Source organism: Heterodontus francisci, chromosome 5, assembly GCF_036365525.1.
Source record: "Heterodontus francisci isolate sHetFra1 chromosome 5, sHetFra1.hap1, whole genome shotgun sequence".
In the NCBI taxonomy this organism is placed as follows: domain Eukaryota; kingdom Metazoa; phylum Chordata; class Chondrichthyes; order Heterodontiformes; family Heterodontidae; genus Heterodontus; species Heterodontus francisci.
In genome coordinates, this window is record NC_090375.1 from 67,253,354 (window position 1) to 67,278,690 (window position 25,337).

Genomic DNA, 25,337 nt, shown 5'->3' on the forward strand with positions numbered 1-25,337 from the left:
CTGCAGCCTCTTGACGTCCACCTCACTGCTTACTTTCCCACCTAACGTTTTATTGTCAGAAAGTTCAGTGCACTCAGTCTCCGCATCAAAGTCATTAATATAGATTGTAAGTAGCTGAGGCCCAAGTGCTGATCCTTGCGGTACCCCACTAGTTACAGCCTGCCAACCATTTTCTGTCCATTAACTAATCCACAATCCATGCTAATATATTACACACAAAATCCCATGAGTCCTAATTTTCCGTAATAACCTCTTGTGTGCCACCTTTTGAGTGCTTTTTGAAAATCTAAATACATTACATTCACTGGTTTTCCCACTTTATATGTCCTACTAGTTACGTCTTCAAAAAACTCTAATATTTGTCAAACAGAATTTCCCTTTCATACCTTTATGTTGACTCTGATTAATCAGATTATGGTTTTCTGAGTGCCCTGTCTACAAACACCCACATACTACAGTCCTGGCACACAATCTGCTCTGCCATATTTTAGTCTGGCACCCTGGGATGTTTTCCCACTTTAAAACCGTTATGTAAATGCAGGTTGTTGTTCAATAGTATCAGAAAGGATTCAATTTAATCTGTTGGATTCTGAGACTGGATTATGGTCAGATATTTTTATATACATCTAATCCTGATAATTCATTAATTCAACCACAATTGAATTATCCAATAACTTTAAATGGAGCAATGTAAATAATACAGCATATTTGGTATGTGATGCTAAGAAATTTTAATTGAGACGTGGATTGTGCATTTTTGATTTTCCGTTTACAGTATTTGATATTGTGGGAAATGCACAAGCAACTTGGTATCTGACAGAAAACGCTTCATTTGTTGTTTAATATGTTGCACTGTTTTGATTATATTTTAGATGAGCGTTTTCATCATAAACATATATTTGCATAATTTTGTTGGCTTGTTTGTACGTGCACAATGTAAATAGGAAAGGCAGAGTACTAATTTTCATCACTGCCTTGTAATGCTGCTGTTTTAAAACTGAATCCTGTCTCTTTTCTTCAAATGGTGCACCATTTTCATTGAGCTTGTAGGTGTGCATATCCAAATTTTCTTTGTCTGCCAAAAGGAACAAATACTATTCAGGAAAGATGAAGTTCAATAGTATTTTATAACATTTTTGTACTTTTATTTTATACCAACAATTTAAAACCGTATAGTTCCAATTATAAACATATGGGGCTGAATTTTCAATGGGATGTGGAGGCGGGCAAGCCCGCAATTTTCCGCTACCAGCTGGCGTGTCGGTCTGCTGCCATCGTCCTGCCTTGGATAATTTTCATTGAGGCAGATCAGGGTAGGGGGATGGGGCCGTTATGGTTACCTGCCCACCAACAGTGGGTAGCCAATTAAATTGCCCATTGAGGGCACTTGTCAGGAGCCATCTGGAATTTTCCAGACGGCAGGAGGACCTCTGCTGAGGCTGGAGCCAAGCTGATGAATTGAGGTGGCCTCCCGGGTCGCCATTGATGCCTCATTGAATTTAACCCTTCCCCCAGCCGCGATTACCAGAGGGCCACAGCTGCGGCCGCAGGCTGTCCTTTGAATGGTTCCCCCTCCATAATGATGGTCTGGAAGCTGTGGCCTTTTTTTATTTTTAATCTTTGAAAAATCCTTCAGAAGGTGCCTCCATCTTCCGGTGCACACTCAATCCCCTATTTACATCGGAAGCTCCTACATTTGACGGTGGGGCCGCTGATCTTAGAGTGCTGGAGGGCCTCTTATTGGCCCTCCAGCCTCAGGAGCCCACCCTCTGCCCTTAATTGGATGGGGCTTTAGGAGGCTAACACTTAATTGCCCACCTCCTTGAAAATTGCCCTTTCGGTCTCGTTGCTGGTATTTGTAGGTTCCCAACCTGGATTTCCTCCTGTTGGTGGGATCCGGACCCAGGAACTAAAATTCAGCCCATGATGAATAAGTAATACTTGTACTTACTCTGTCATACCTATGTTTTTGTTCTGGGACTTGTATTATCTTGTTTCAAAAAGAATGTGCAATATTGCACAATATGAAGGAGGAATAAATCAGAAGAAAGACAGAGCAACCAAGTGGTTGGTGGTTCTTTTTATTAATCTTTTTCTTTTTCTCTTTGTAGAAGAACTGACTTTTATTCCAGGTCATGCAGTAGGACTCCTGCATCCTGGCACTAGAAATCGTAAGTAATTTGGTGTCTCTATTGGTGTAGAACAATTGTATATTAATCCACATGAAGAGTAGAAAGATTATACATTGTAACTTCTGTTATCATTGTAAAGTTAATTGCAGTTGAATTTATCTGAAATAATATTTGGGCAGTAAGTATCTCTCCTTGTAATGGTTTTTTCTGTGTGATTGCTCAAACACCATATTCCATCCATGATGGTTATTGGCACAAAGGGGCTTGAATCCATTCCAGATTATGGGATTAAATTTGGCTCTAAACTGGCAATCTTAATCAGAGAGGCTCCAAGGATGACTGGTGTGGGAAATGAAAAATTACAGTGGTGCAGTGGGTGTGATTTTCTAAGATTGAGGCAGAGTAGACTTAACTCTGCAGTTGGCTGTTTTAGATCTGGCCCGGGGCGGTGAGGTGATGGTGATAGCCACCAGATACCAAAATGTTAATGTTCTGTGCATCGGCATTAAATTAAACACAAAATACCACCAAAAAACATTCATGGGCATCAGCTGACTACACATTACAGCTCCAGTACAAGTATCTTTCCTATAGTTTAATTGTTCAAGTTATACAACCTGGATAAAATAGCAGAATGCTGCAAGCTGACCGCTGTGCTAAATTTACAGTTTTTTTTAAATCAATTCAGTTCTAAAATTAAAATTTATATATACATTTTATCCTACTACCTTGACAGCTGGTTATTCAGGAAGTTGATGACTTTAATCCTAAACTGCATTTTTAACTGTTCTAGGTTAAAAGGTAGACAGGTATATTAAATTATACCTCAGTAGAAATGTAGCATCAGCTGTTACTGAAGAGCATTCTTGTATTCCAGTCTAAACCTGGTTAGCTGGTGTAGTAAATATGGTGTAATTCTTATGGAATTGCCCTCAATTTTTACTTCTTGCATTGAGAAGCCATGCTACAGATGATTCTCCTGGCATGATCCAAATACACATGTGGAGAACAAGAACTGTGTTCTTAAATTGAGAAAATCTGTACTGATCAATTTTAAAGTTATTTTTGAACTTACAAGTATTCACCAGACTGGGTGGGAATTTAATGAGTAAAGTTATTCAGCTCAGTTAATTTGCTCCATTGTTTACTTCAAGGCCTGAATGAACTGTATTCATTCTCCTCAAAAATATTTTGTCTAGGGAGAACCGAGTTAGTTCCCTTAGCTTGTTATTGATTCAACGCAATGGTTAACCTTATGAACAGCACACAATACACAAGAACACAAGAAAAAGGAGCAGAAGTAGACCAAATGGCCCATCGATCCTGCTCCGCCATTCAATACGATCATGGCTAATTTTAGGCTTCAGCTCCGCTTTCCCGCCCGCTCGCCAAATATCTGTCTATCCCAGCCTTAAATGTATTCAACGGTGGAGCATCCACAACCTTCTGGGTAGAGAATTCCAAAGATTCACAACCCTTTGAATGAAGGAATTTCTCCTCATCTCAATGCTATATGATCAGCCCCTTATCTTGAGACTGTGCCCACATGCTTTAGATTCCCTGACCAGTGGAAAAAAATCTATCTACCCTATCCAGCCCATTCAGAATCTTGTATGTTTCAATAAGATCGCCTCTTATTCTTCTAAACTCCAGAGACTGTAGGCCCAATTTGGGGCGACGCAGTGGTTAGCACCGCAGCCTCACAGCTCCAGCGACCCGGGTTCAATTCTGGGTACTACCTGTGTGGAGTTTGCAAGTTCTTCCTGTGTCTGCGTGGGTTTTCGCCGGGTGCTCCGGTTTCCTCCCACAGCCGAAGACTTGCAGGTTGGTAGGTAAGTTGGCCATTATAAATTGCCCCTAGTATAGGTAGATGGTAGGGAAATATAGGGACAGGTGGGAATGTGGTAGGAATATGGGATTAGTGTAGGATTAGTATAAATGGGTGGTTGATGGTCGGCACAGACTCGGTGGGCCGAAGGGCCTGTTTCAGTGCTGTATCTCTAAATCAAAAAAATAAAAATAAATTTACTCAGCTTGTCATCGTGGGACATCCCAGAAACCAATTTAGTGAACCTTCGCTGTACCATCTCCAATGCAAGTATATCCTTTCTTAAATGCAGAGACCAAAACTACACAGTATTCCAGATGTGGTCTCGCCAAAAGCCGGTACAATTGTAGCAAGCCTTCCGTAATCCTGTACTCCAATCGCCTTGCAATAATGGCCAACATGCCATTTGCCTTCCTAATTGCTTGCTGTACCTGCCTGCTAACTTTCTGCGTTCCTTGTACAAGCACATCAAGTCTGTTTAAACATCAACATTTACAAGTTTCACACCTTTCAAAAAAAAACTTCTGCTTTTCTATTCTTATAACCAAAGTGAATAACTTCACACTTCCCTATGTTATACTCGTCTGACATCTTGTTGCCCACTCACTTAACCTGTCTAGATCTCTTTGCAGCCTCTCTGTCCTCCCCACAGCTTACCTTTCCACCTACCTTTGTATCATCAGCAAACATAGATACATTACTCTGTCTCTTTATCTAAGTCATTAATATAGATTGTAAATAGCTGAGGCCCCAGCACTGATCCTTGCGACACTCCACTATTCATTGCCTGCCAACTTGAAAATGCCCCATTTATGTCCACTTGTTGCTTCCTTTCCATTAACCAATCCTCTATGCATGCTGAAATATTACCCCAATTCCATGAGCCCTTATCTTGCCTATTAGCCTTTTGTGTGGCACCTTATTGAATGCCTTTTGGAAATCCAGGTATATCTACTGGTTCCCCTTTATCAACTCTACTAGTTACATCCTCAAAAAAAACTCTTAAGAAATTTGGCAAACATGATTTCCCTTTAGAAATACAATGTTGACTTGTTCTAATAATAGTGTTCTAATCATACTCCCAAATGTGGTCTTTCTGATAGTCATCTCAATTTTGCAAATTAATACTATAATACATCCTGTATAATATTTGTTAACACTTTTCTTGAGACTAATTTTCAGCTTGGTTGGCTTAAAGATTTTTTGAGATCACTGCTCTCCTTCCTTGAAAATTTAAATCTTATTTGCTTTTTCGTGTTCTCAGTATTTCTCTTGGCGTGCTTCCTCACCCAGTGCTTTTCAAAATTCTGGATGAATGCAGTCTAGCCCTTTTAAAAAAAAAAAAAAAAAATCCTAATTTTTCTCACCCTTTTTTGTCCTGTAACTTGATTCATTTGTGCCAGCAGCCCTCCGTTACCTCACCCAAGTGGTCATTCATCCTCTTTGAACTCTCATCTCTTCAACCATGGGTGTGCTGTCAGCAAGCCCAGGCTGGTCCTTCAGTAATAACCACATAGGCACTTTTCCTGAGACACCAATCAGAGGATGACTGCTGAGATCATTCACAGCTTCTGGCTAATTCTGTGCAGACAAGGAAACCAACTTGGAACTTTATAGCTTTGTATTTAATCATGGGTGCATTTACCTACTAAGTCTTTAGAAAGGAAAATAAAGGCATAGTGGATGATACCAGGGACGAGAAACGAGAGATTTGAGATACTAGGATCATTTTCACGCGAGCAGAGAAGACTAGTAGATTTAATCAAACTTTTCTATCATTTTCACGCGAGCAGAGAAGACTAGTAGATTTAATCAAACTTTTCTAATAGTCTTTTCCTAGTCACATTTTGTCCTCTAGTTGGGAAGTTAGTGATGAGGATGGGGTCACCATTTTAAAATTTTCACTGCTTGAGGAGAGGTTAGGACAATTTTCTTTACACAGACATGGTAGAGCAAGGAATGCTTTTCCACAGGGAGTGATTGAGGCAGAATCTAGATGTTGGGGATATGGGATCCTTCTTGCAACACCTGCTACATAAATTAGACTTCAGCTTCCAGTAGTATCATTGGCTTTGAATTGTTTCAAAGGTAATTTATATAGTGTTGCTACGGAAATATGAACTGACAGCACAATCATGTCAACAAGCAGGGCAGGACTCAGTCATACGAAAACAGCACTGGTTAAAGTTGCACAAGGAAAAGGCAGTGAATGCATTCCATCTGCCATAAGAAATCTAAATAAGTTCCATATATATCTGCAGAGTTGACCATGGTCAACAGTTTAGATAAACTTGCCGTTCAGCAGAAATGAGTCCACTAACTTACAGCAGAGTTATCTCTTTGCAGGATATTCATTTTAGATTATAAAAGTTAGTAGTTGTGTTAGAGGCCAGTTGCACGTGTAAGTCTCTGTTTCATCTATCATTGCCTGTAACTGGCTACAAATTGATGTGTGCATCAATGGATGAGTAAAGCTTGAGTTGTGCTCCTCTGCCAGAGACCAGCCCTCTCCTAATACATACTATTTGGAGAATATTATGTGGATGATGGCTAAAGAAGATAATGTTCTCATCTTTAGTAATGAGGAATATTGTATCTCAAGTGAATCATTTCTTTTGGTATCACTCAATTTACTTCTGTATGTGATTGGTTTACTGTCTGTTCCATATTCCTCAAATTGCTGAAATGCTGTTTTTGTCCCATAACAATTACCCTTAAGTTTAGCCATTAAAACCAATTTGTCAAATTATATTTTTCATAATGTGCATTTATATGCTGCATTTTTTCTAATACAATTTCGAATTCTTCATCTTCACCTGACTAAGGAAATGATCTAGAGCGTAATTTAAATGTTGATTATTTATCTGTTCCACAGAGTTATCTAAACCCAGATGTCACATCTCTAGTTTTACAACTAGCTTTTTCTTGCTTCTGAACACTCCATCCTACAACATTCACCCTACCCACTTGCTGCACATATTATTAACTAACTTCTTTAAAGTTGGTTTCTTCCATTTCTTTCAGAATTGCTAACACGTGATTATTACCTATTATTTACCTAGTAGCGTATTTTCGAAAACTGTTTTTCTCTCTTTCACTCCAAAATTGTCTAACAATGGCTTTACATCAGCTGCAGCACCTCATCCCTAAATGTGAGAAAAAATATTAACAAGCATTGTTAACTGAGCCAAATAAATGTGCTTCAAATACTATTAAATACTATATAAAATTTTAAGTACCTGGAGCTCTGCTTATGGCCTTGTGAGTGAAAGTATTATCAAGAGCACAAAATCCTGGGTTTGATTCCTCGTATATGTTGATTGAGGTAATTATACTGGATACTACATGTGGGCTAAAGAGGGACACAAAAACAAAATCAGCCATGCTTTTTGTTCCTCATTGCTTTCTAGTGATCTTTGCTGGATCATAAATGAGTGTTGACATCAGCTGAGAACAAGACCAGGCTCGGCTACGGTGTTTCTTGCAGTTGAATAGGCTTTTGTCACTCAGTCTAGGCTCATGCTGGGAGTTGGCCATTTAGATGGGTTAATGGTAGATTGCTAGTGCGCATGGAATCATAACCCCCACAAGAGTTGGTGCCTTCATGCAAGAAGGGAGAAATTGGGAAGAAGTCATAAATGTAATACACTTAAATATTCTTGCTGCTGTTCGGGCAAGTGGATTTATTTAAACAATACTGCAAAGTTGTCAAGCTTTAAGTCTACACAGTACGTTTTGTTTGCTGTGTTTCTTAATAGTTTCATTGGATTTTTAGTTCTCATTTTCTCAATTTAAATTTCATCTTTTCGTAAAATGATGTAGATGTACATTCAAGATGTTGAAAGGATTAACACTAAGTGAGCAACTGTAATGTCAAAATGCAAAAAAATTCATATGCCTACATGAAAATTTAACATTCCATGTCACTTCTAACGATTCGACTGACAATTACATAAATACAAACATGTGAACCCTCATTGTGTCCCATAAATAAAATAATTCCCAGCCTCTAGTCAGCTACAGATACATTTTTAATCTCATGCATTTGGCTATAAAATGTAAGAATCAAAACTGGCCACCTTGCTGCAAGAATACGTTTCATTGCAGCTAAATGTTTCATCTGCAGATTATTTTGTGAATTTAATTTTAACAGTATCACAATTGTACTTTCTGATGAATAAACAATTTTTTTAAAGTCCCTTTCATTTCTACAGAATTTCATTTGTGCGGTGGTATTTCAAGCCCTTTTTATGCAGCAAACAGTCTGGATGAATGGGGTACTACAATACTACATTTCATATTTATATCTGTTTGCACAGTATTTAACTGTTAACAAAGTGAAGGATATGCAACAGAAAAGATGGCATCCTCCTGTTGGGAAGGATGCCCACTGCAGCTCTACTTACCCAGGATAGTAGTGGGAAGCATGCTATGGTTTGGCTTGTAAATCATTCTCCCACTCCTCTGTGCATAGCTGTTTGTCTTCTTGTGGCTTTTTTGACCTTCTAAACATGTGCCATTTCCCCACTCCTTGGGAAGCTCTGCTATGTCTGTGTTTAATGATTGCATGGTGAAGGTATATCCATTACGAAATATTTAAATATATTAGAGATTGAGGCAACTCTTTTCAGCTGTAATTTATGTCCATTCTTCTAATGCATTACATGTTTAACAGTTATTTCTAGAGTGCTTTTTGAAGGAAGTTATTTTTACTGTAGGAAATTACAGCCGTCGAGAAGGAGGACGTGGCTCAAGCTGGAGTGCTCAGAATAGTCCCCGTGGGACATATAGTGAAAATCGAGGTGGTCAAAGCAACTTTAACAAAGGGCTGCCATCGAGACAGCCTTCAGCAGGTAAGGCCACAGTACTGAAAATCTAATTGCAGTTCTGTGCAAACAAATCCCAAAGTAGTAGTCTCTCCAATGAGAGAGTTGAGGCAAATGTAGAGGTTAAAGCGAGCAAGTCCAGAAGGCAGGCCGTCAGGGGCAAGACAGGGAGCGTGGAAGGTCTGGTAGGCTAAACTGTATTTACTTCAATGCAAGAAGCTTTACAGGTAAGGCAAATAAACTCAGAGCATGGATTGGTACATGGGATTGTGATATTATAGCTATTACGGAAAAGTGGTTGAGGGATGGGCAGGACTGGCAGCTCAATGTTCCGGGGTACCGATGCTTCCGGCCTGACAGAGTTGGAAGTAAGAGAGAAGGGGGAGTTGCACTATTGATTAGGGAGGACATCGCGGCAGTACTTGGAGAGGATATCCTGGGGGGAATGTCCAGCGAGGCCATATGGGTAGAACTTAGAAATAAGAAAGGGGTGATCACTTTGGGATTATACTGCAGGCCCCCCAATAGTCAGAGGGATGTGGAGGAGCATATATGTAGGGAAGTCACGGATAGGTGTAGGAATTATAGGGTTGTAATAGGTGATTTTAACTTCCCTAATATTGACTGGGACTGCCAGTGCTAAGGGATCAGATGGGGAAGAATTTAAGTGTGTCCAGGATAGTTTTCTGAAGCAGTATGTGGATGGGGCTACACTCGACCTCCTCTTAGGAAATGAGGTGGGCAGGTGGTTGATGTGTCAGTGGGGGAGCACTTTGGGACCAGTGACCATAACTCTATTATCTTCAAGATAGTTATGGAAAAGGATAGGACTGGTCCTCAGGTTGAAGTCCTAAAGTGGGGAAGGCTAATTTCGATGGCATCAGACAGGAACTCTCAAAAGTTGAATGGGAGAGGCTGTTTACAGGTAAAGGGACGTCTGTCAGGTGGGAGGCTTTTAAAAGTGAGATGGGAAGAGTTCCGGGCTGGCATGTTCCTGTTAGATGGAAGGGCAAGGCTGGCAAGTTTAGGGAACCTTGGTTGATGAGGGATATTGAGGGTCAGGTCAGGACAAAGAAGGAGGCATATGTCAGGTATAGGCAGCTGGGATCAATGCGAGTCCCTCGAGGAGTATAGGAGTACACTTAAGAAGGAAATTAGGAGGGTGAAAAGGGGCCATGAGATTTCCCTGGCAGATAAGATAAAGGAGAATCCTAAAAGATTTTATAAGTATATTAAGAGTAAAAGGGTAGCTAGGGAGAGAGTAGGTCCCCTTAAAGATCAGTGTGGTAATCTATGTGTGGAGCCACGGGAAATGGGCGAGGTCTTAAATTAATGCTTCTTGTCTGTATTTACCGTGGAGAAGGTCATGGAAGCTAGTGAGTTCAAGGGAGGGAACAGTGATATCCTGGAGCATATCAACATTACAAAGGAGGAGGTGTTGGAGGTATTGAAGCGCATTAAGGTGGATAAATCCCCAGGGCCTGACCTAGGATGCTATGGGAAGCAAGAGAGGAGATTTCTGGGGCCCTGGCAGAGATTTTTGTATCATCGTTAGCCATGGGTGAGGTACCGGACTGGAGGATAGCTAATGTGCCTTTATTAATGAAGGGCAGCAGGGATAAGCCAGGGAACTACAGGCCGGTGAGCCTCACATCAGTGATGGGAAAGTTACTGGAAGGGATTCTGAGACAGGATTTATATGCATTTGGAAAGGCATGGTCTGATTATGGATAGTCAGCATGGCTTTGTGCGTGGGAAATCATGTCTCATGAATTTGATTGAGTTTTTCGAGGAGGCGACCAAGAGGATTGACGAAGGCAGGGCGATGGACGTTGTCTGCATGGACTTTAGCAAGGCCTTTGACAAGGTCCCACATAGTAGGCTGGTCCAGAAGGTTCGAACACATGGGATCCAGTGTGAGCTAGCCAATTGGATACAAAATTGGCTTAGTGATAGAGGCAGAGGGTGGTAGTGGAGAGTTGTTTTTCAGATTGGAGGCTGGTGACCAATGGTGTGCTGCAGGGATCGGTGCTGGGCCCTCTGTTGTTTGCAATATATATTAATGACTTGGATGTGAATGTAGGGAGCATGATTAGTAAGTTTGCAGATGACACCAAAATTGGTGGTATGGTGGACAGTGAAGAAGGTTGTCTAAGGTTACAACAGGATATAGATCAACTAGGAAAGTGGGCAAGGGATTGGCAAATGGAATTTAATGCAGACAAGTGCAAAGTGATGCATTTTGGGAAGTTAAACCAGGGCAGGACATATACAGTGAATGGCAGGGCCCTGGGGAGTGTTGTTGAGCAGAGAGACCTTGGGCTGCAAGTACATAGTTCCCTGAAAGTGGCAATACAGGTAGACAGGGTGGTGAAGAAGGCGTATGGCATGCTTGCCTTCATCGGCCAAGGCATTGAGTACAAGAGTTGGGACGTCATGTTACAGTTGTACATAATGTTGGTTAGGCCGCATTTGGAGTAGTGTGTGCAGTTCTGGTTGCCGCACTACAGGAAAGATGTGATTAAGCTAGAGAGGGTGCAGAAAAGATGTTGCCTGGTTTGGAGGGCTTGAGTTATAAAGACAGATTGGATACGCTGGGTCTGTTTTCCCTGGAGCGAAGGAGGCTGAGAGGGGACATGATAAAGGTATATAAAATTATGAGAGGCATAGATAGGGGAGATAGCTAGAGTCTGTTTCTCATGGTAGGGGTGAGTAAAACTAGAGGGCATAGATTTAAGGTGAGAGGGAGGAGGTTTAAAGGGGATCAAAGGGGTAAATTTTTCACAAAGAATATTGTGTATCTGGAATGAGCTGCCAGAGGAGGTGGTGGAGGCAGGAACAGTAGCAACATTTAAGAGGCATCTGGACAGGTACTTGAATGAGCAAGGCATAGAGGGATATGGAATTAATGCAGGCAGGTGGGATTAGTACAGATAGGCATTATAGTCGGCATGAACGCGGTGGGCCAAAGGGCCTGTTTCTATGACTCTGTGACTCTAAGTCCCTACTGCTGACTTTATTTTTTTGGGGGCGGTGTTGGCCTAGTGTTAATGTCACTAGACTAGTAACCCAGAGCCCCAGGCTAATTGTTCTGGGGACATGGGTTCGAATCCCACCCACGGCAGATGGTGGAATTTGAATTCAATTAATAAATCTGGAATTAAAAAGCTAGTCTAATGATGGCCATGAAACCATTGTCGATTGTTGTAAAAGCACATCTGGTTCACTAATGTCCTTTAGGGAAGGAAATCTGCCCTCCTTACCTGTCCGGCCCCCATGTGACTCCAGACCCACAGCAATGTAGTAGACTCTTATATACCCTCTGAAATGGCTTAGCAAGCCACTCAGTTGTATCAAATCGCCACAAAGTCTAAGAAAAGGAATGAAACTGGACGTACCACCTGGCATTGACCTCTGCACGGAAATGACAACAGCAAACCCAGCCCTGTCGACTCTGCAAAGTCCTCATTACTACCATCTGGGGGCAAGTGCCAAAATTGGGAGAGCTGCCCCACAGACTAGTTATATAGACGTAGTCATACTCACGAAATCATACCTTGCAGACAATGTCCCAGATACCACCACCATGCCTGGGTACATCCTGACCCACCAGATGTGGTGGCACAGTGGTATACCGTCAGGAGGGAGTTGGCCTCAACGTTGACTCTGGACCCCATGAAGTCTCATGGCATCAGGTCAAACATGGGCAAGGAAACCCTCTGCTGATTACCATCTACCGCCTCACCTCGGTTGATGAATCAGTGCTTCTCCACGTTGAACACCAATTGGAAGAAGCACTGAAGGTAGCAAGGGCACAAAATATACTCTAGGTGGGGGACTTCAATGTCCACCACCAAGAGTGGCTCGGTAGCATCACCACTGACTGAGCTGGCCGAGTCCTAAAGGACATAGCTGCTAGACTGGGTCTGCGACAGGTGGTGAGGGAACCAACAAGAGGGAAAAGCTTACTTGACCTCGTCCTCACCAATCTACCTGTCGTAGATGCATCTGTCATGACAGTATTGGTAGGAGTGACCGCCGCTTGGCACGGTCCTTGTGGAGACAAAGTACCGCCGTCTTCATGTTGAGGGTACCCACAATCGTGTTGTGTGGCACTACCACCATGCTAAATGGGATAGATTTCGAACAGATCTAGCAATTCGAAACTGGGCATCAATGAGGCGCTGTGGGCTATCAGCAGCAGCTGCAGAATTCTTTTCAACGACAATCTGTAATGTTATAGCCCAGCGTATCTCCCACTCTACCATTACCATCAAGCTGGGGACCAACCCTGGTTCAATGAAGAGTGCCTAAAAATGAGGTGTCTGCCTGGTGAAGCTAAAACACAGGACTACTTGCACGCCAAACAGCAGAAGCAGCATGCAATAGCCAGGGCTAAGTGAATCCACAACCAACGGATCAGAGCAAAGCTCTGCAGTCCTGCCACATCCGTTTATGAATGGTGGTGGACAATTAAACAACTGACAGGAGGAGGAGGCTCCACAAACATCCCCATCCTCAATGATGGGGGAGCCCAGCACATCAGTGCAAAAGACAAGGCTGAAGCATTTGCATCCATCTTCAGCTAGAAGTGGCGAGTGGATGATCCATCTCGGCCCCGTGTCACAGAAGCCAGTCTTCAGCCAATCCGATTCACTCCACGTGATATCAAGAAATGAAAAGCAAGACAAATCCAACTCAGCCAATTACCGCTCCATCAGTCTACTCCCGATCATCAGCAAAGTGATAGAAGAGGTTGTCAACAGTGTTATCAATCGACACTTGCTCAGCAATAACCTGCTCCCTGACGCTCAGTTTGGGCTCCGCCAGGGCCACTTAGCTCCTGACCTTATTACAGCAAGAGCTGAACTCGAGGTGAGGAGAGAGTGACTGCCCTTGACATAAAGGCAGCATTTGACCGAGTATGGCATCAAGGAGCCTTAGCAAAACTGGAGTCAATGGGAGTCGGGGAAAACTGCCGCTTGTTAGTTATACCTAGCACAAATAAAGATGGTTGCGGTTGTTGGAGGTCAATCATCTCAGTCCCAGGACATCACTGCAGGAGTTCCTCAGGGTAGTGTCCTCGACCCAACCATCTTCAGCTGCTTCATTAATGACCTTCCCTCCATCGTAAGGTCAGACATGGGAATGTTCAGCACCATTCACGACTCCTCAGAAACTGAAGCAGCCTATGTCCATATGCAACAAGACCTGGACAACATCCAGGCTTGAGCTGATAAGTGGCAAGTAACATTCACGCCACACAGGTGCCAGGCAATCGCAATGACCATCTCAAACAGAGAATGTAACCATCTTCCCTGGACGTTCAGTGGCATTACCATCACAGAATCCCCCATTGTCAACATCCTGGGGGTCACCATTGAGCAGAAACTGAACTGGATCAGCTACATAAATGCTGTGGCTACAAGAGCAAGTCAGAGGCTGGGAATTTTGCAGTAACTCACCACCTGACTCCCCAGTGCCCGTCCACCATCTACAAGGCACAAGTCAGGAGTGTGATGGAATACTCTCCACTTGCCTGGATGGGTGCAGCTCCAACAACACTCGAAGCTTGACGCCATTCAGGACTAAGCAGCCCGCTTGATTGGGACCCCATCCACTCCCTCCACCACAGATGCACTGTTGCAGCAGTGTGTACTATGTACAAGATGCACTGCAGCAACTCACCAAGGCTCCTTTGACAGCACCTTCCAAACCTGCGACCTCTACCACCTAGAAGGACAAGGGCAGCAGGTGCATGGGAATTCCACCACCTGCAAGTTCCCCCTCCAAGCCACATACCATCCTGACTTGGAACTATATCAAAGAGTCAAGATCCTGGAACCTCCTTCCTAACAGCACTGTTGGTGTACCTACACCCCAAGGACTGCAGCGGTTCAAGAAGGCAGTTCACCGCCACCTTCTCGAGGGCAATTAGAGATGGGCAATAAATGCTGTCCTAGCCAGTGAGGCTCACATCCCATGAACGAATAAAAAAAAAAATGTTTAATGTGGATCAATTAAGTAAAAAGAAACTAAGGTAGATGGGAAAGCATAGAAACTCAGATTTCAAGTTTGACACCTTTTGCTCAGCAGAGGCTTGGTGCCCATTATTTTACAGTGATTACAATCAGCAAATATATTATTGAAATGTCTTGCAAGTAGTAAGCAAAGGAGATGGTGATTTGTTTGGAAGTGTCAAAAATTACCTCGTGTGATGCACTCCATTCAATATATTAGTGGTGTGTCATCAAATAATATTTTAACATGAGGTAAAAGCACAGAAGAGCAGTTATTGGCCTGTTCTGCAATTGTAAAAGTATTTGATTGCAAAGTGAATTATTAATCAGAGATTATCACTTGCATCTGAATTAGTATGGATTTCACAGCAAAGCACCTGCACGTGAGTCATATCAGTGGAAGGAAAAACTGGGAAAACAGTAATAAAAAGAGCTATTAGAGCCAATGTTTTCTCTCTCTTTGCAAGGCAGGATAATGACCTTTTGGATGCACACATATTTGTACTTTTTTTTAATAGAAAGATGCATCAGCTTTTTAGTAATATAGGATTAAAGTTGCCTGTTTGGTTCTGGAAGTTTCTCACCATGCCACCCACATTGGATAACTAGTTGCAAGGCACTATACCACAGCATCAGTGTGAATCTAACAGTTATACTTGGTGCATGCTTGTCTATATTAATCAGATTTCTAATTTGAATCTATTCTACTTTCTCACTAAGAGGAGAAATGACCAGAAAGTCCCTTCTATTGTGTTAGAGCAATATCCATATCACTGCAGATATGCTTTGATCGGAATGTTCATATTTTTAGCTCAGATATTTTTTTGAGGTTGGCTGGAGGAGACAACCTTGAATATATAGTGTAAGGCAGTAGTTACAATTGGGTCAAGGGAGATATAATCCTCAATCAATCTCACTGGAAAGTGGGCTCCTTCATAAAACTGTTGTAATTTGTACTGAGTTAAATGATGGATTAATAAAAATCCTTGTGTCTGAAAATGATTATTTTTACACCAGGGGGATAGTGTAAGTTAGAACCCGAGATTTGTTTTTATAGCTGAAGTCACTACTCCCTACACAATTATCCCTGCTTTACAATATGAAGTTGATAAAAATGTTGATGTTTTGTGTTTCAGGATACCGTCAGAGTCCCCGTGATCGTACATCAAGGGGTCGAGGTGCAGGACCATCATGGGGAGGCGGCGGCTCGAGGGGCAAATTCAGTGGAGGAAGTAGTGGAAGGGGTAGACACGTGCGATCCTTTACACGCTAAAAGGAAATTTCTGCACATTTTCTCTGAATGAGTAAAATGTTTTTTTCCCTCAAGATGATGAAGTTGTGTGAAAGATTCTGTTTGTGGCACTGAAGGACCAATATTTGACTCCAGTACTTCCTGGTTGTGAGATTTAGTTTCAAGAAAAGTGGATATTTTCGTTGAAGAAATTTGGAAGATGTTGTCCTTTTTATAGCAGTATTGAAATTTTAATAAAATGGATCATCAAAAAAGGCAAGTTTTTTGATTTAATTTTCATCATTGATGAGATTACTAACTAAATGAAAGAGGTGCCACTCTAAATTTAATCGAGATCATTTTTTTATTTATTTAGAGATACAGCACTGAAACAGGCCCTTCGGCCCACCGAGTCTGCCGACCAACAATCACCTCATGGCGCTATGCCGTCCATTCAATAACAGTCCTGTATTCTCAGAACTCATTCATGCTAGTTTCCTTAATTTTACAAGCGACTAAATTACAGAGCAGTTCAGACTTGTAAAGTGCTTAAGATTATAAGTAACTAAACAGATCAAGAACCCATGTTAAACTATTCCATCCGAGCACATTTTTTATTTGACAGCAGATATAAATGAGGAAATATCTTTTAAAACCAACTTGAGAAAAGTCACTTAAATGCCCACTGCTAACAAACATTAGACCAGCTGAATATACAAGTACAGGTGTAACCAATACGCTCATTTTGCATTCTTCACTCCCCATTCTCTAAAGAATAGCAGTATAAAATGTTATACTCTAGATCTATGTTGCTTTGTCTGGTGTCCGACTCTTGCTTTGTATAAAGCCTCCAAGACTTGCTTCATTGTGCCAGTTTAATATTCCACAGCGTTCTTTGCCATAAAATTTTGGGACGAGTAACATTCTCCAGCTCCTCTACAGAAATAAGTTGGTCATGCATTAGCCCAGTGAAACATTCTGGTAGTTTGTACAGGTCGTCTGGATCTTTGTGTTTTATGTTTAGATTTTTCAGGATTTTAAGGCATTAAGATAAGTTTACAATAGCCCAGAAAATACAATGCTGTCCATGATTCTGGTGCAACTTGAGACACCTACCTTTACCACAGTCTAACTGAAATAATTATCACAAGGGTGTTCATTTTCTCAGTCTCTAGTGAGGTTAAAAACCCTGAATACGTTGACAGCTCATTTATTGTCTAATTACAAACTTGTAATTTAAATATATTTGTATCCACACTAGTTATGCAACTTGTACCCCTTAACTTGTCAAAGATAAGCTACTTAAAAAAACAAATTTACAAAATGACCAACACATGTAGTTAAGGCAATTTTTCCCTTTAAAAAAAAAACTGACTTTAATGACTAGACTTTTTGTACTGTTTCAGTGTCAACGCATGGATTACCATAACTATTTTAAACACCAACAAATATCTATGTGGCAGCTGGTTTCTTTAAATTCTGATTTACTATAAATGTTTTTGCCTAGGAAGAATAGATACATCTTGAAAGGCTATAAGCTTAAAGTGCAAACACAATAGTTGATGTAATCAACTGATATAAAGTGATTGTTGCTTGCTTTGTTTCTATCCAGTTGTGGAAAATGTTTAACAGGCAGTAGAAATAGTTGTAAGATCACCATGTTCATCCTCTGAATAATATAAAAACTTTGAACAATGAAGAAGTGTTCCACATCATCCCAAATTTGGTACTCTTTTGTAGCCATCGAGCAGTTCAGAGAATGACTTAGAAATGTGAGTTTCTGGAGGAAAGAATTAGAGAAGAAACCAGCATTTAAAAAAAATTGTACTTTAAACTTCATGTTGCACGCATGAAATTACTTTTTATTTCTCTGGGAAAGTCCCTATCTAGTACAGTAACTCCTTTAGTGTTAAGACTGTATGTCACCATTTGGTGAAAAAATAAGGGAAAGTGAAGTTCGTCTTGAGGTTTGATATCGTCTACTGTTTTTCACAGTATTTCCTTATCTTTATCATCTACGTCACCTCTCTTAAACCAATACTCTGACTTGGATCTGATATAGTACTCCAGCACTCTAATCTACTGTGCTCAACCCAGATGCCTGGATCTTTTGATGGTAGAACGTATACTGGTCGAATATAGCAACATCTTATTTCACACTGTTCCAATTTGTCTCCATGTAATCACATTCTAATTTTAAAGACAATACTGAAATAGCTCTCAGATACAGCTTTGTTGCATCTGCTTTGGCAGTAAACCAGAAAAAAAGGCAGGCACCATTGCTGCTGTTAGAGGTGATGCACAACATTTAGAAACCATTTCTTTTGATAACCTCTGGCATCAGCACCATCACATTTAAATGGAAAGGCCACTGAGTTCACAAAAGCAATTTTTCTCCTTCCTAAGTTTAGTGTTCTAATATCCACTGTCACTAACACTTAATTACCTTGTTTATACATTATTTCTTTTTATATCACCTTAACTTAATTCCTATCTGATACAGTAACCCCTTAAAGGTTTAGCATTGCCACATCCAGACATACAGCTTATTTGAAAATCTACAACTAGTGCTTCCCACTGTGTAATTACTGTAACCTGGAGTTCTTTAAAACCAATGAAATCGCAACTGCAGGTTCTTCAGAATACAAACATCTACATGTCAAAGGGCAATTCAGATTAATTTCCATTGTTTCAAGGCTTTGGTAAAACACTCCCTCAGTAATATTGGGCATAAGGATGCTGGATTTTCCCCCCAAAATGTACCACTTTGCACATTCTTATTACAATGGGAGCTTTAGAATGAGAAAGTCTCATTTTTTTGTCACTCTGTTGGAACCAAGGATTGTTTTGCTGTTAGGGTAATTGAGATTCCACTCCTGGCCAGGAGTATGAGTGGCAAAATCAGTCATATAGTATTAGAGCTCTCTCCAAATCCATGCACCTGTTTAGTGAGGCTACATGTCAGGAGCCAAAACTACCCTTTACCTTTCCAATTTGTCTAAAATCTGACAGGATTGGTAAGACTACTGGACTCTTAAATTTAAAAGACAGTTTTCCTTTGAGGCAATGCCTCAAATGCCTTCTATTTTGTCCTAGGAATAAGAAGCGCAGAACTCATTTTTCAATAGCCTATCTTGGGCTTAGTGTACCCTCAGTTTTCTTCCGGCAATAGTATCTTGTAGAAATCAATGAAATCACAATTTTCTGCTTTGAAACAGATATATGCCATCTGTGTACACGAGCCTAGCCTAATTATTATATTGCTGGTTTAGCAACCCAGAGACAATGGAGTAGAAATTCAGTGTTAGAGCTCCAAACATTGCATTGTGATCGACTGCATTAGTAAAGGCCTGCTACCCGACCCGAACCTGACGGGACCCAACGACATGTGTCGGGGTCAGGTTGGGCCGGACACACACAGCAAGGTAAGCGTTAAAAGTTTAAAACTTAGCTTGTCTGCGCGGTGAGCATCTCTATGATGTGCTCATGCTGCAGCTTCTGGCAGATCGGGAGTCAGCTCCTGACCTCATTACAGCCTTTGTTCAAACATGGACAAAAGAGCTGAACTCAAGAGGTGAGAGTGACTGCCCTTGACATCAAGGAGCCCTAGCAAAACTGAGGTCAATGTAATTGGGAGAAAACCCTCCGCTGGCTGGAGTCATACCTAGCACAAAGGAAGATGGTTGTGGTTGTTGGAGGTCAATCATCTGAGCTCTAGGACATCACTGCAGGAGTTCCTCAGGGTAGTGTCCTAGTCCCAACCATCTTCAGCTGCTTCATCAATGACCTTCCTTCAATCATAAGGTCAGAAGTGGGGATGTTCAGCACCATTCGTGACTCCTCAGATACTGAAGCAGTCAGTGTAGAAATGCAGCAAGACCTGAACAATATCCAGACTTGGGCTGATAAGTGGCAAGTAACATTCGCGTCACACAAGTGCCAGGCACTGACAATCTCCAACAAGAGAGAAGCTAACCATCTCCCCTTGACATTCAATGGCATTACCATCACTAAATCCCCCACTAACAACATCCTAGGGGCTACCATTGACCAGAAACTGAACTGCAGTAGCCATATAAATACCGTGGCTACAAGAGCAGGTCAGAGGCTAGGAATCCTGCGGTGAGTAACTCCCCTCCTAACTCCCCAAAGCCTGTCCATCATCTACAAGGCACAAGTCAGGAGTGTGATGGAATACTCTCCACTTGCCTGGATGGGTGCAGCTCCAACAACACTCAAGAAGCTCGACACCATCCAGGACAAAGCAGCCCGCTTGATTGGCACCCCATCTACAAACATTCACCACCAACGCACAGTGGCAGAAGTGTGTACCATCTACAAGATGCACTGCAGCAATACACCAATGCTCCTTAGACAGCACCTTCCAGACCCGTGACCTCTACCAATTAGAAGGACAAGGGCAGCAAATGCATGGGAACACCACCACCTGCAAGTCACACACCATCCTGACTTGGAACTATATCGCCGTTCCTTCACTGTCACTGGGTCAAAATCCTGGAACTCCCTTCCTAGCAGCACTGTGGGTATACCTTTCCCAAATGGACTGCAGCGGTTCAAGAAGGCAGCTCACCACCACCACCTCAAGGGCAGTTAGGGATGGGCAATAAATGCTGGCCTGGCCAGCGACGCCTAAATCCCATGAATGAATAAAAAAAGGTAAGTAAAGGGAAGATTGCAGGGGTAGGTCGGGGTTTTTTTTGTGACATTAGCAGGCCTTTATGCACTAGAACTGAACTTCAAAGGGATTGCTGGTGGCTACTCAAAATGGCCCAGAAAATTCAATTTTTCTTGTTTTAGGCCCACAAAAAAAATCTCAAGCCCACCAGCACCTTAGTGTAGGAGTCAGTTAATTTCCCACTGTCTCCAATCTATAGCCTGTTTCATCCCCGTAACTCACTCATGGCATTGTCATGAAAACCCTAAATGCCAAAGGGGAAATATTAATTTCACTGGAACCTTACATTAGACTTCTAATGTAAAAATCTTACAAATAACTTTTTAAAAAAACTGGCAGCCAAAATGGCCACTGCAATTCACATCTGAAACAGAAGATTAAAACTGGAGATGGAAAGTTTCACCCGGCCTATCCAGAACAATGGTTGGCTCTCAGTGCTTTAAATTACCTAGAATGGCCTTATCAACATGGTCGCAGGACCATCTACACCCATTGACTTTGAAAGAGCCAACCCCCTCTTTCAAGTGTGACTGGACATCTTGAAGCATGTAGCACCTTGAATCTCAGAAGATTCCAGAAAAAAACCTCAAAAAAAAATGTGACTGCCTGAGCAGCTCTGGAGAATCTGTAAGCTTTTTCACACAGACAGCAGAGTCCAGTAACTGAAAAACCATCAACGAAGCAGGCCTCTCCCTCTCCAGAAAGCATCAAGGAAGATCTGGCTGTGACTGGGAGCCCCCTCAAGCCGACAGCCCACAATCAGGAGATGAGAATCAACCCCCTCTTCTGCCTTCAGGAGCCCTGAGAAAAGCTAGCCCACCACCAGGCACGTGACCCAGCGAGGACTTCAGGATGACCATTTCAACTGAGGACTATTGGACTCATATATTGTATTTAAATTCCATTTATTCTGGACTTTAATCCAACCACCAAATTTGTTTTCCATCTATTACCTATTTGTGTGTGTGTGTGAGCATGAATGTGTAGCTTTTAGTATTTTTAACCAGGTTAGAGTGTTAAGCCTAATAAACTTACCTCTTTCTTGTTGAAACTCAAGAAAACGTGTCTGGTTGATAGAGGAACAGGAGCAATTGCTCACAGAGGTGGTAAACTCAACCACTGTGTTTAAAAAAAAAGGATAAACCCTGTTGTGGTCAAACAAGAGAAGGGGTGAAAGGGAGCTTGAGACCCCTCCTCACCTGGCTGTAACAACATTAAATCGAGGTCCAATTACAAATTTGCCCGAGGCCTCAGGCTGCGCACGTGGAGCTGTTTCTCCAATAACTTTGCATCTGTCTATTTTGAGAGCAAATTGAACTCTCATCCAACGAATTCAATAAATCTGATAATTCCTTGGCAAGTATCAAAAAACTGCTAGATTATTCACAATCACATAATTGTTACAGTGCAGGAGGAGTCCATTCGGCCCATCGTGTCTGCACTGACTCTCTGAAAGAGGAATTTATTCTGTTCCATTCTCCCTTTTCATATAATCTAATTTCTTTTGAATACTTCAATTGGACCTGCCTCCACCACACACTCAGGCACTGCATTCCAGACCTGAACCACTCGCTGTGTAAGAAAGTTTTTCCTCATATCACTTTTGCTTCTCTGTGCCCTCTTGTTCTCGATTCTTTCATGAGTAGGAACTGTCTCCCTATCTACCTCTATCAAATCACCTCTCAGCCTCCAATCCATTTTCATAACTGAAATTCCTCATCCCTGGAACCATTCTTTTCTGTACTCTCTCCAATGCCTTCACATCTTCCTAAAGTGCGGTGCCCAGAACTGGACGCAATACTCCAGCTGAGGCCGAACTAAACACATAAACAGGTTCACTAATTATTTTCATTGAAGGGAACCTACAAGCCCCATATGACTCTAGTTGCCCTCAGGCCAGCAACCCCCTCCCCTCTTGAGGATGAGCAATAAATATTTCCTTACTAGTGCTGTCTGCATCCCAAAAACAAATGAAAAAACTCTTTAAAATGAAGCAAAATCATATTTAAAGGTGCAGCATTCCCCTTATCTTGTTATATCACCTCGATATGATTCTATGGTGACACAGAAACATAGAAAATAGGAGGAGTAGGCCATTTGGCCCTCCGAGCCTGCTCCGCCATTCATTATCATCATGGCTGATCATCCAACTCAGTAACCTGCTTTCGCCCCATACCCTTTGATCCCTTTAGACCCAAGAGCTATATCTAACTCCTTCTTGAAAACATAATGTTTTGACCTCAACTGCTTTCTGTGGTAGCAAATTCCACAGGCTCACCACTCTGGGCAAAGAAATTTCTCCTCATCTCAGTCCTGAAAGGTTTACCCCGTATCCTTAGACTATGACCCCTGTTCTGGACTCTCCCACCATAAGGAACATCCTTCCTGCTTCTACCCTGTCAAGTGCTGTTAGAATTTTATAGGTTTCTGTGAGATCCCCCCTCACTCTTCTGAACTCCAGTGAATATAATCGTAACCGACTTAATCTCTCCTCATATGTCAGACCCGCCAACCCAGGAATCAGTCTGGTAAACCTTCGCTGCACTCCCTCTATAGCAAGAGCATCCTTCCTCAGATAAGGAGACCAAAACTGCACACAATATTCCAGGTGTGGCCTCACCAAGGCCCTGTATAATTGCAGCAAGACATCCCTGCTGCTGTACTCTAATCCTCTCGCTATGAAGGCCAACATACCATTTGCCTTTTTTACCACCTGTTGCACCTGCATGCTTACCTTCAGCGATTGGTGTACGAGAACACCCAGGTCTCGCTGCATATTCCCCTCTCTGTTTATAGCCATTCAGATAATAATTTACCTTCCTGTTTTTGCTACCAAAGTGGATAACTTCACATTTATCCACATTATACTGTATCTAGCATGCATTAGCCCACTCGCTCAACGTGTCCAACTCACCCTCCCATTCAGTTTTGGGTCATCTGCAAATTTGGAGATATTACATTTAGTTCCCTCATCTAAATCATTAATTTATATTGTGAACAGCTGGGGTCCTAGTACCAGTCACTGCCTGCCATTTATCCCTACTCTTTGTTCCCTGTCTGCCAACCAATTTTCCATCCATCGCAATACACTAACCCCCAAACCCATGCGCTTTAATTTTACACGCTAATCTCTTAAGTGGGACTTTGTCGAAAGCCTTCTGATAGTCCAAATAAACCACATCCACTGGCTCCCCCTCATCAACTTTTACTAGTTACATCCTGGAAGAATTCTAGTAGATTTGTCCAGCATTATTTCCCTTTTGTAAATCCATGCTGACTCTGCCTGACCACTGTTCTCTAAGTGCTCTGCTATAAAATGTTTGATAATGGACTCTAAAATTTTCCCCACTACCGGTGTCAAGCTGACTGGTCTATAATTCCCTGCTTTCTCTCTACCTCCCTTTTTAAATAGTGGGGTTACATTAGCTATCCTCCAATCTGTAGGAACTGTTCCAGAGTCTATAGAATCTTGGAAGATGACCATCAATGCATCCACTATTTCTAGGGCCACTTCCTTAAGTACTCTGGGATGCATACCATCAGGCCCTGGGGATTTATCGGCCTTCAATCCCATCAATTTCCCCAACACCATTTCTCTACTAATACTGATTTCCTTCAGTTCCCCTCTCACTAAGCCATGTGTTCCCCAACATTTCTGGTATGATATTTGTGTCGTCTTTTGTGAAGACAAAACCAAAGTATGCATTTAGTTGGTCAGCCATATCTTTGTTCCCCATAATAAATTCCCCTGTTTCTGACTGTAAGGGACCTACATTTGTCTTCACCAATCTTTTTCTCTTCACATACCTATAGAAACTTTTACAGTCAGTTTTTATGCTCCCCACAAGCTTGCTCTTGTACTCTATTTTCCCCTTCTTAATCAATCCCTTGGTCCTCCTTTGCTGAATTCTAAACTGCTCCCAATCCTCACGTCTGTTGTTTTTTCTGTCAAATTTGTATGCCTCTTCCTCGGATCTAATACTATCTCTAATTTCCCTTGTAAGCCATGATTTGGCTACCTATCATGTTTTACTTTTGCACCAGACAGGGATTAACAATTGTTGCAGTTCATCCATGTGCTCTTTAAATGTTTGCCATTGCCTATCCACCGTCATCCCTTTAAGTAATGTTTCCCAATCCATTATAGGCAACTCGCGCCTCATACCTTCGTAGTTTCCTTTACTAAGATTCAGGACCCTCGTCTCAGAATCAACTACGTCACTCTCCATCTCGATGAAGAATTCTGTCATGTTTGACAGTACCTGGTTTTCCTCAGATAAGGAATCTGAATTAGTATCAGTAAGGGTAAGATTATCTATCTTGGAATGGAAGCATCCCGAATCCCAGCTAGGAGAATTATGGAGCATCATACATATAAGGAAATTTCTGGAGTGTCTCCTGGGAAGATCCCCTGCCCAAAGAGAAGGCTGAATATTTGCAGTACATGTGAGAGTAGTCTGATAGAGCGGGTCCCTGCTACTTGAATGATGCTACCATTTAGAGATTAAAAGGGAAATAATGTTACTACAATCAAGAAAAAGGTATCATCCACTTATCACTTGGATTTTGACTAAGTAGTCAAAACCTCTAAAGAGGGTGGACCC

At 41.9% G+C, this 25,337-nt stretch overlaps 2 protein-coding genes and 1 long non-coding RNA gene across 12 annotated transcripts in view; 1 reads left to right on the forward strand and 2 right to left on the reverse strand.

Moving 5' to 3' along the window:
- The window catches only part of virma (vir like m6A methyltransferase associated), a 152,825-nt gene extending 136,523 nt beyond the window's left edge, over positions 1 to 16,302 (forward strand). For 2 of the 3 annotated variants that reach the window (XM_068031581.1, XM_068031583.1), the window contains exons 23-26: positions 2,112 to 2,171; positions 8,175 to 8,237; positions 8,679 to 8,813; positions 15,943 to 16,302. In XM_068031581.1, the coding sequence (XP_067887682.1) occupies positions 2,112 to 2,171; positions 8,175 to 8,237; positions 8,679 to 8,813; positions 15,943 to 16,079 (395 nt within the window). In that variant the 3' untranslated portion in view covers positions 16,080 to 16,302. The remainder of the gene's footprint in view (positions 1 to 2,111; positions 2,172 to 8,174; positions 8,238 to 8,678; positions 8,814 to 15,942) is intronic. The other variant, XM_068031582.1, reaches the window with a different exon arrangement.
- LOC137369895 (uncharacterized) lies at positions 747 to 7,302 on the reverse strand. The gene is made up of 3 exons (XR_010975038.1): positions 7,200 to 7,302; positions 7,019 to 7,106; positions 747 to 1,075 (listed from the first exon to the last, which is right to left on the reverse strand). It is a non-coding gene; the product is annotated as an uncharacterized lncRNA (long non-coding RNA).
- Positions 16,303 to 16,392: 90 nt separating the features above from the next.
- The window catches only part of rnf41l (ring finger protein 41, like), a 104,683-nt gene continuing 95,738 nt past the window's right edge, over positions 16,393 to 25,337 (reverse strand). For all 8 annotated transcript variants that reach the window (XM_068031586.1, XM_068031585.1, XM_068031584.1 and 5 more), the window contains one exon: positions 16,393 to 17,817. The gene's annotated coding sequence lies outside the window, so the exon portion shown is untranslated. The remainder of the gene's footprint in view (positions 17,818 to 25,337) is intronic.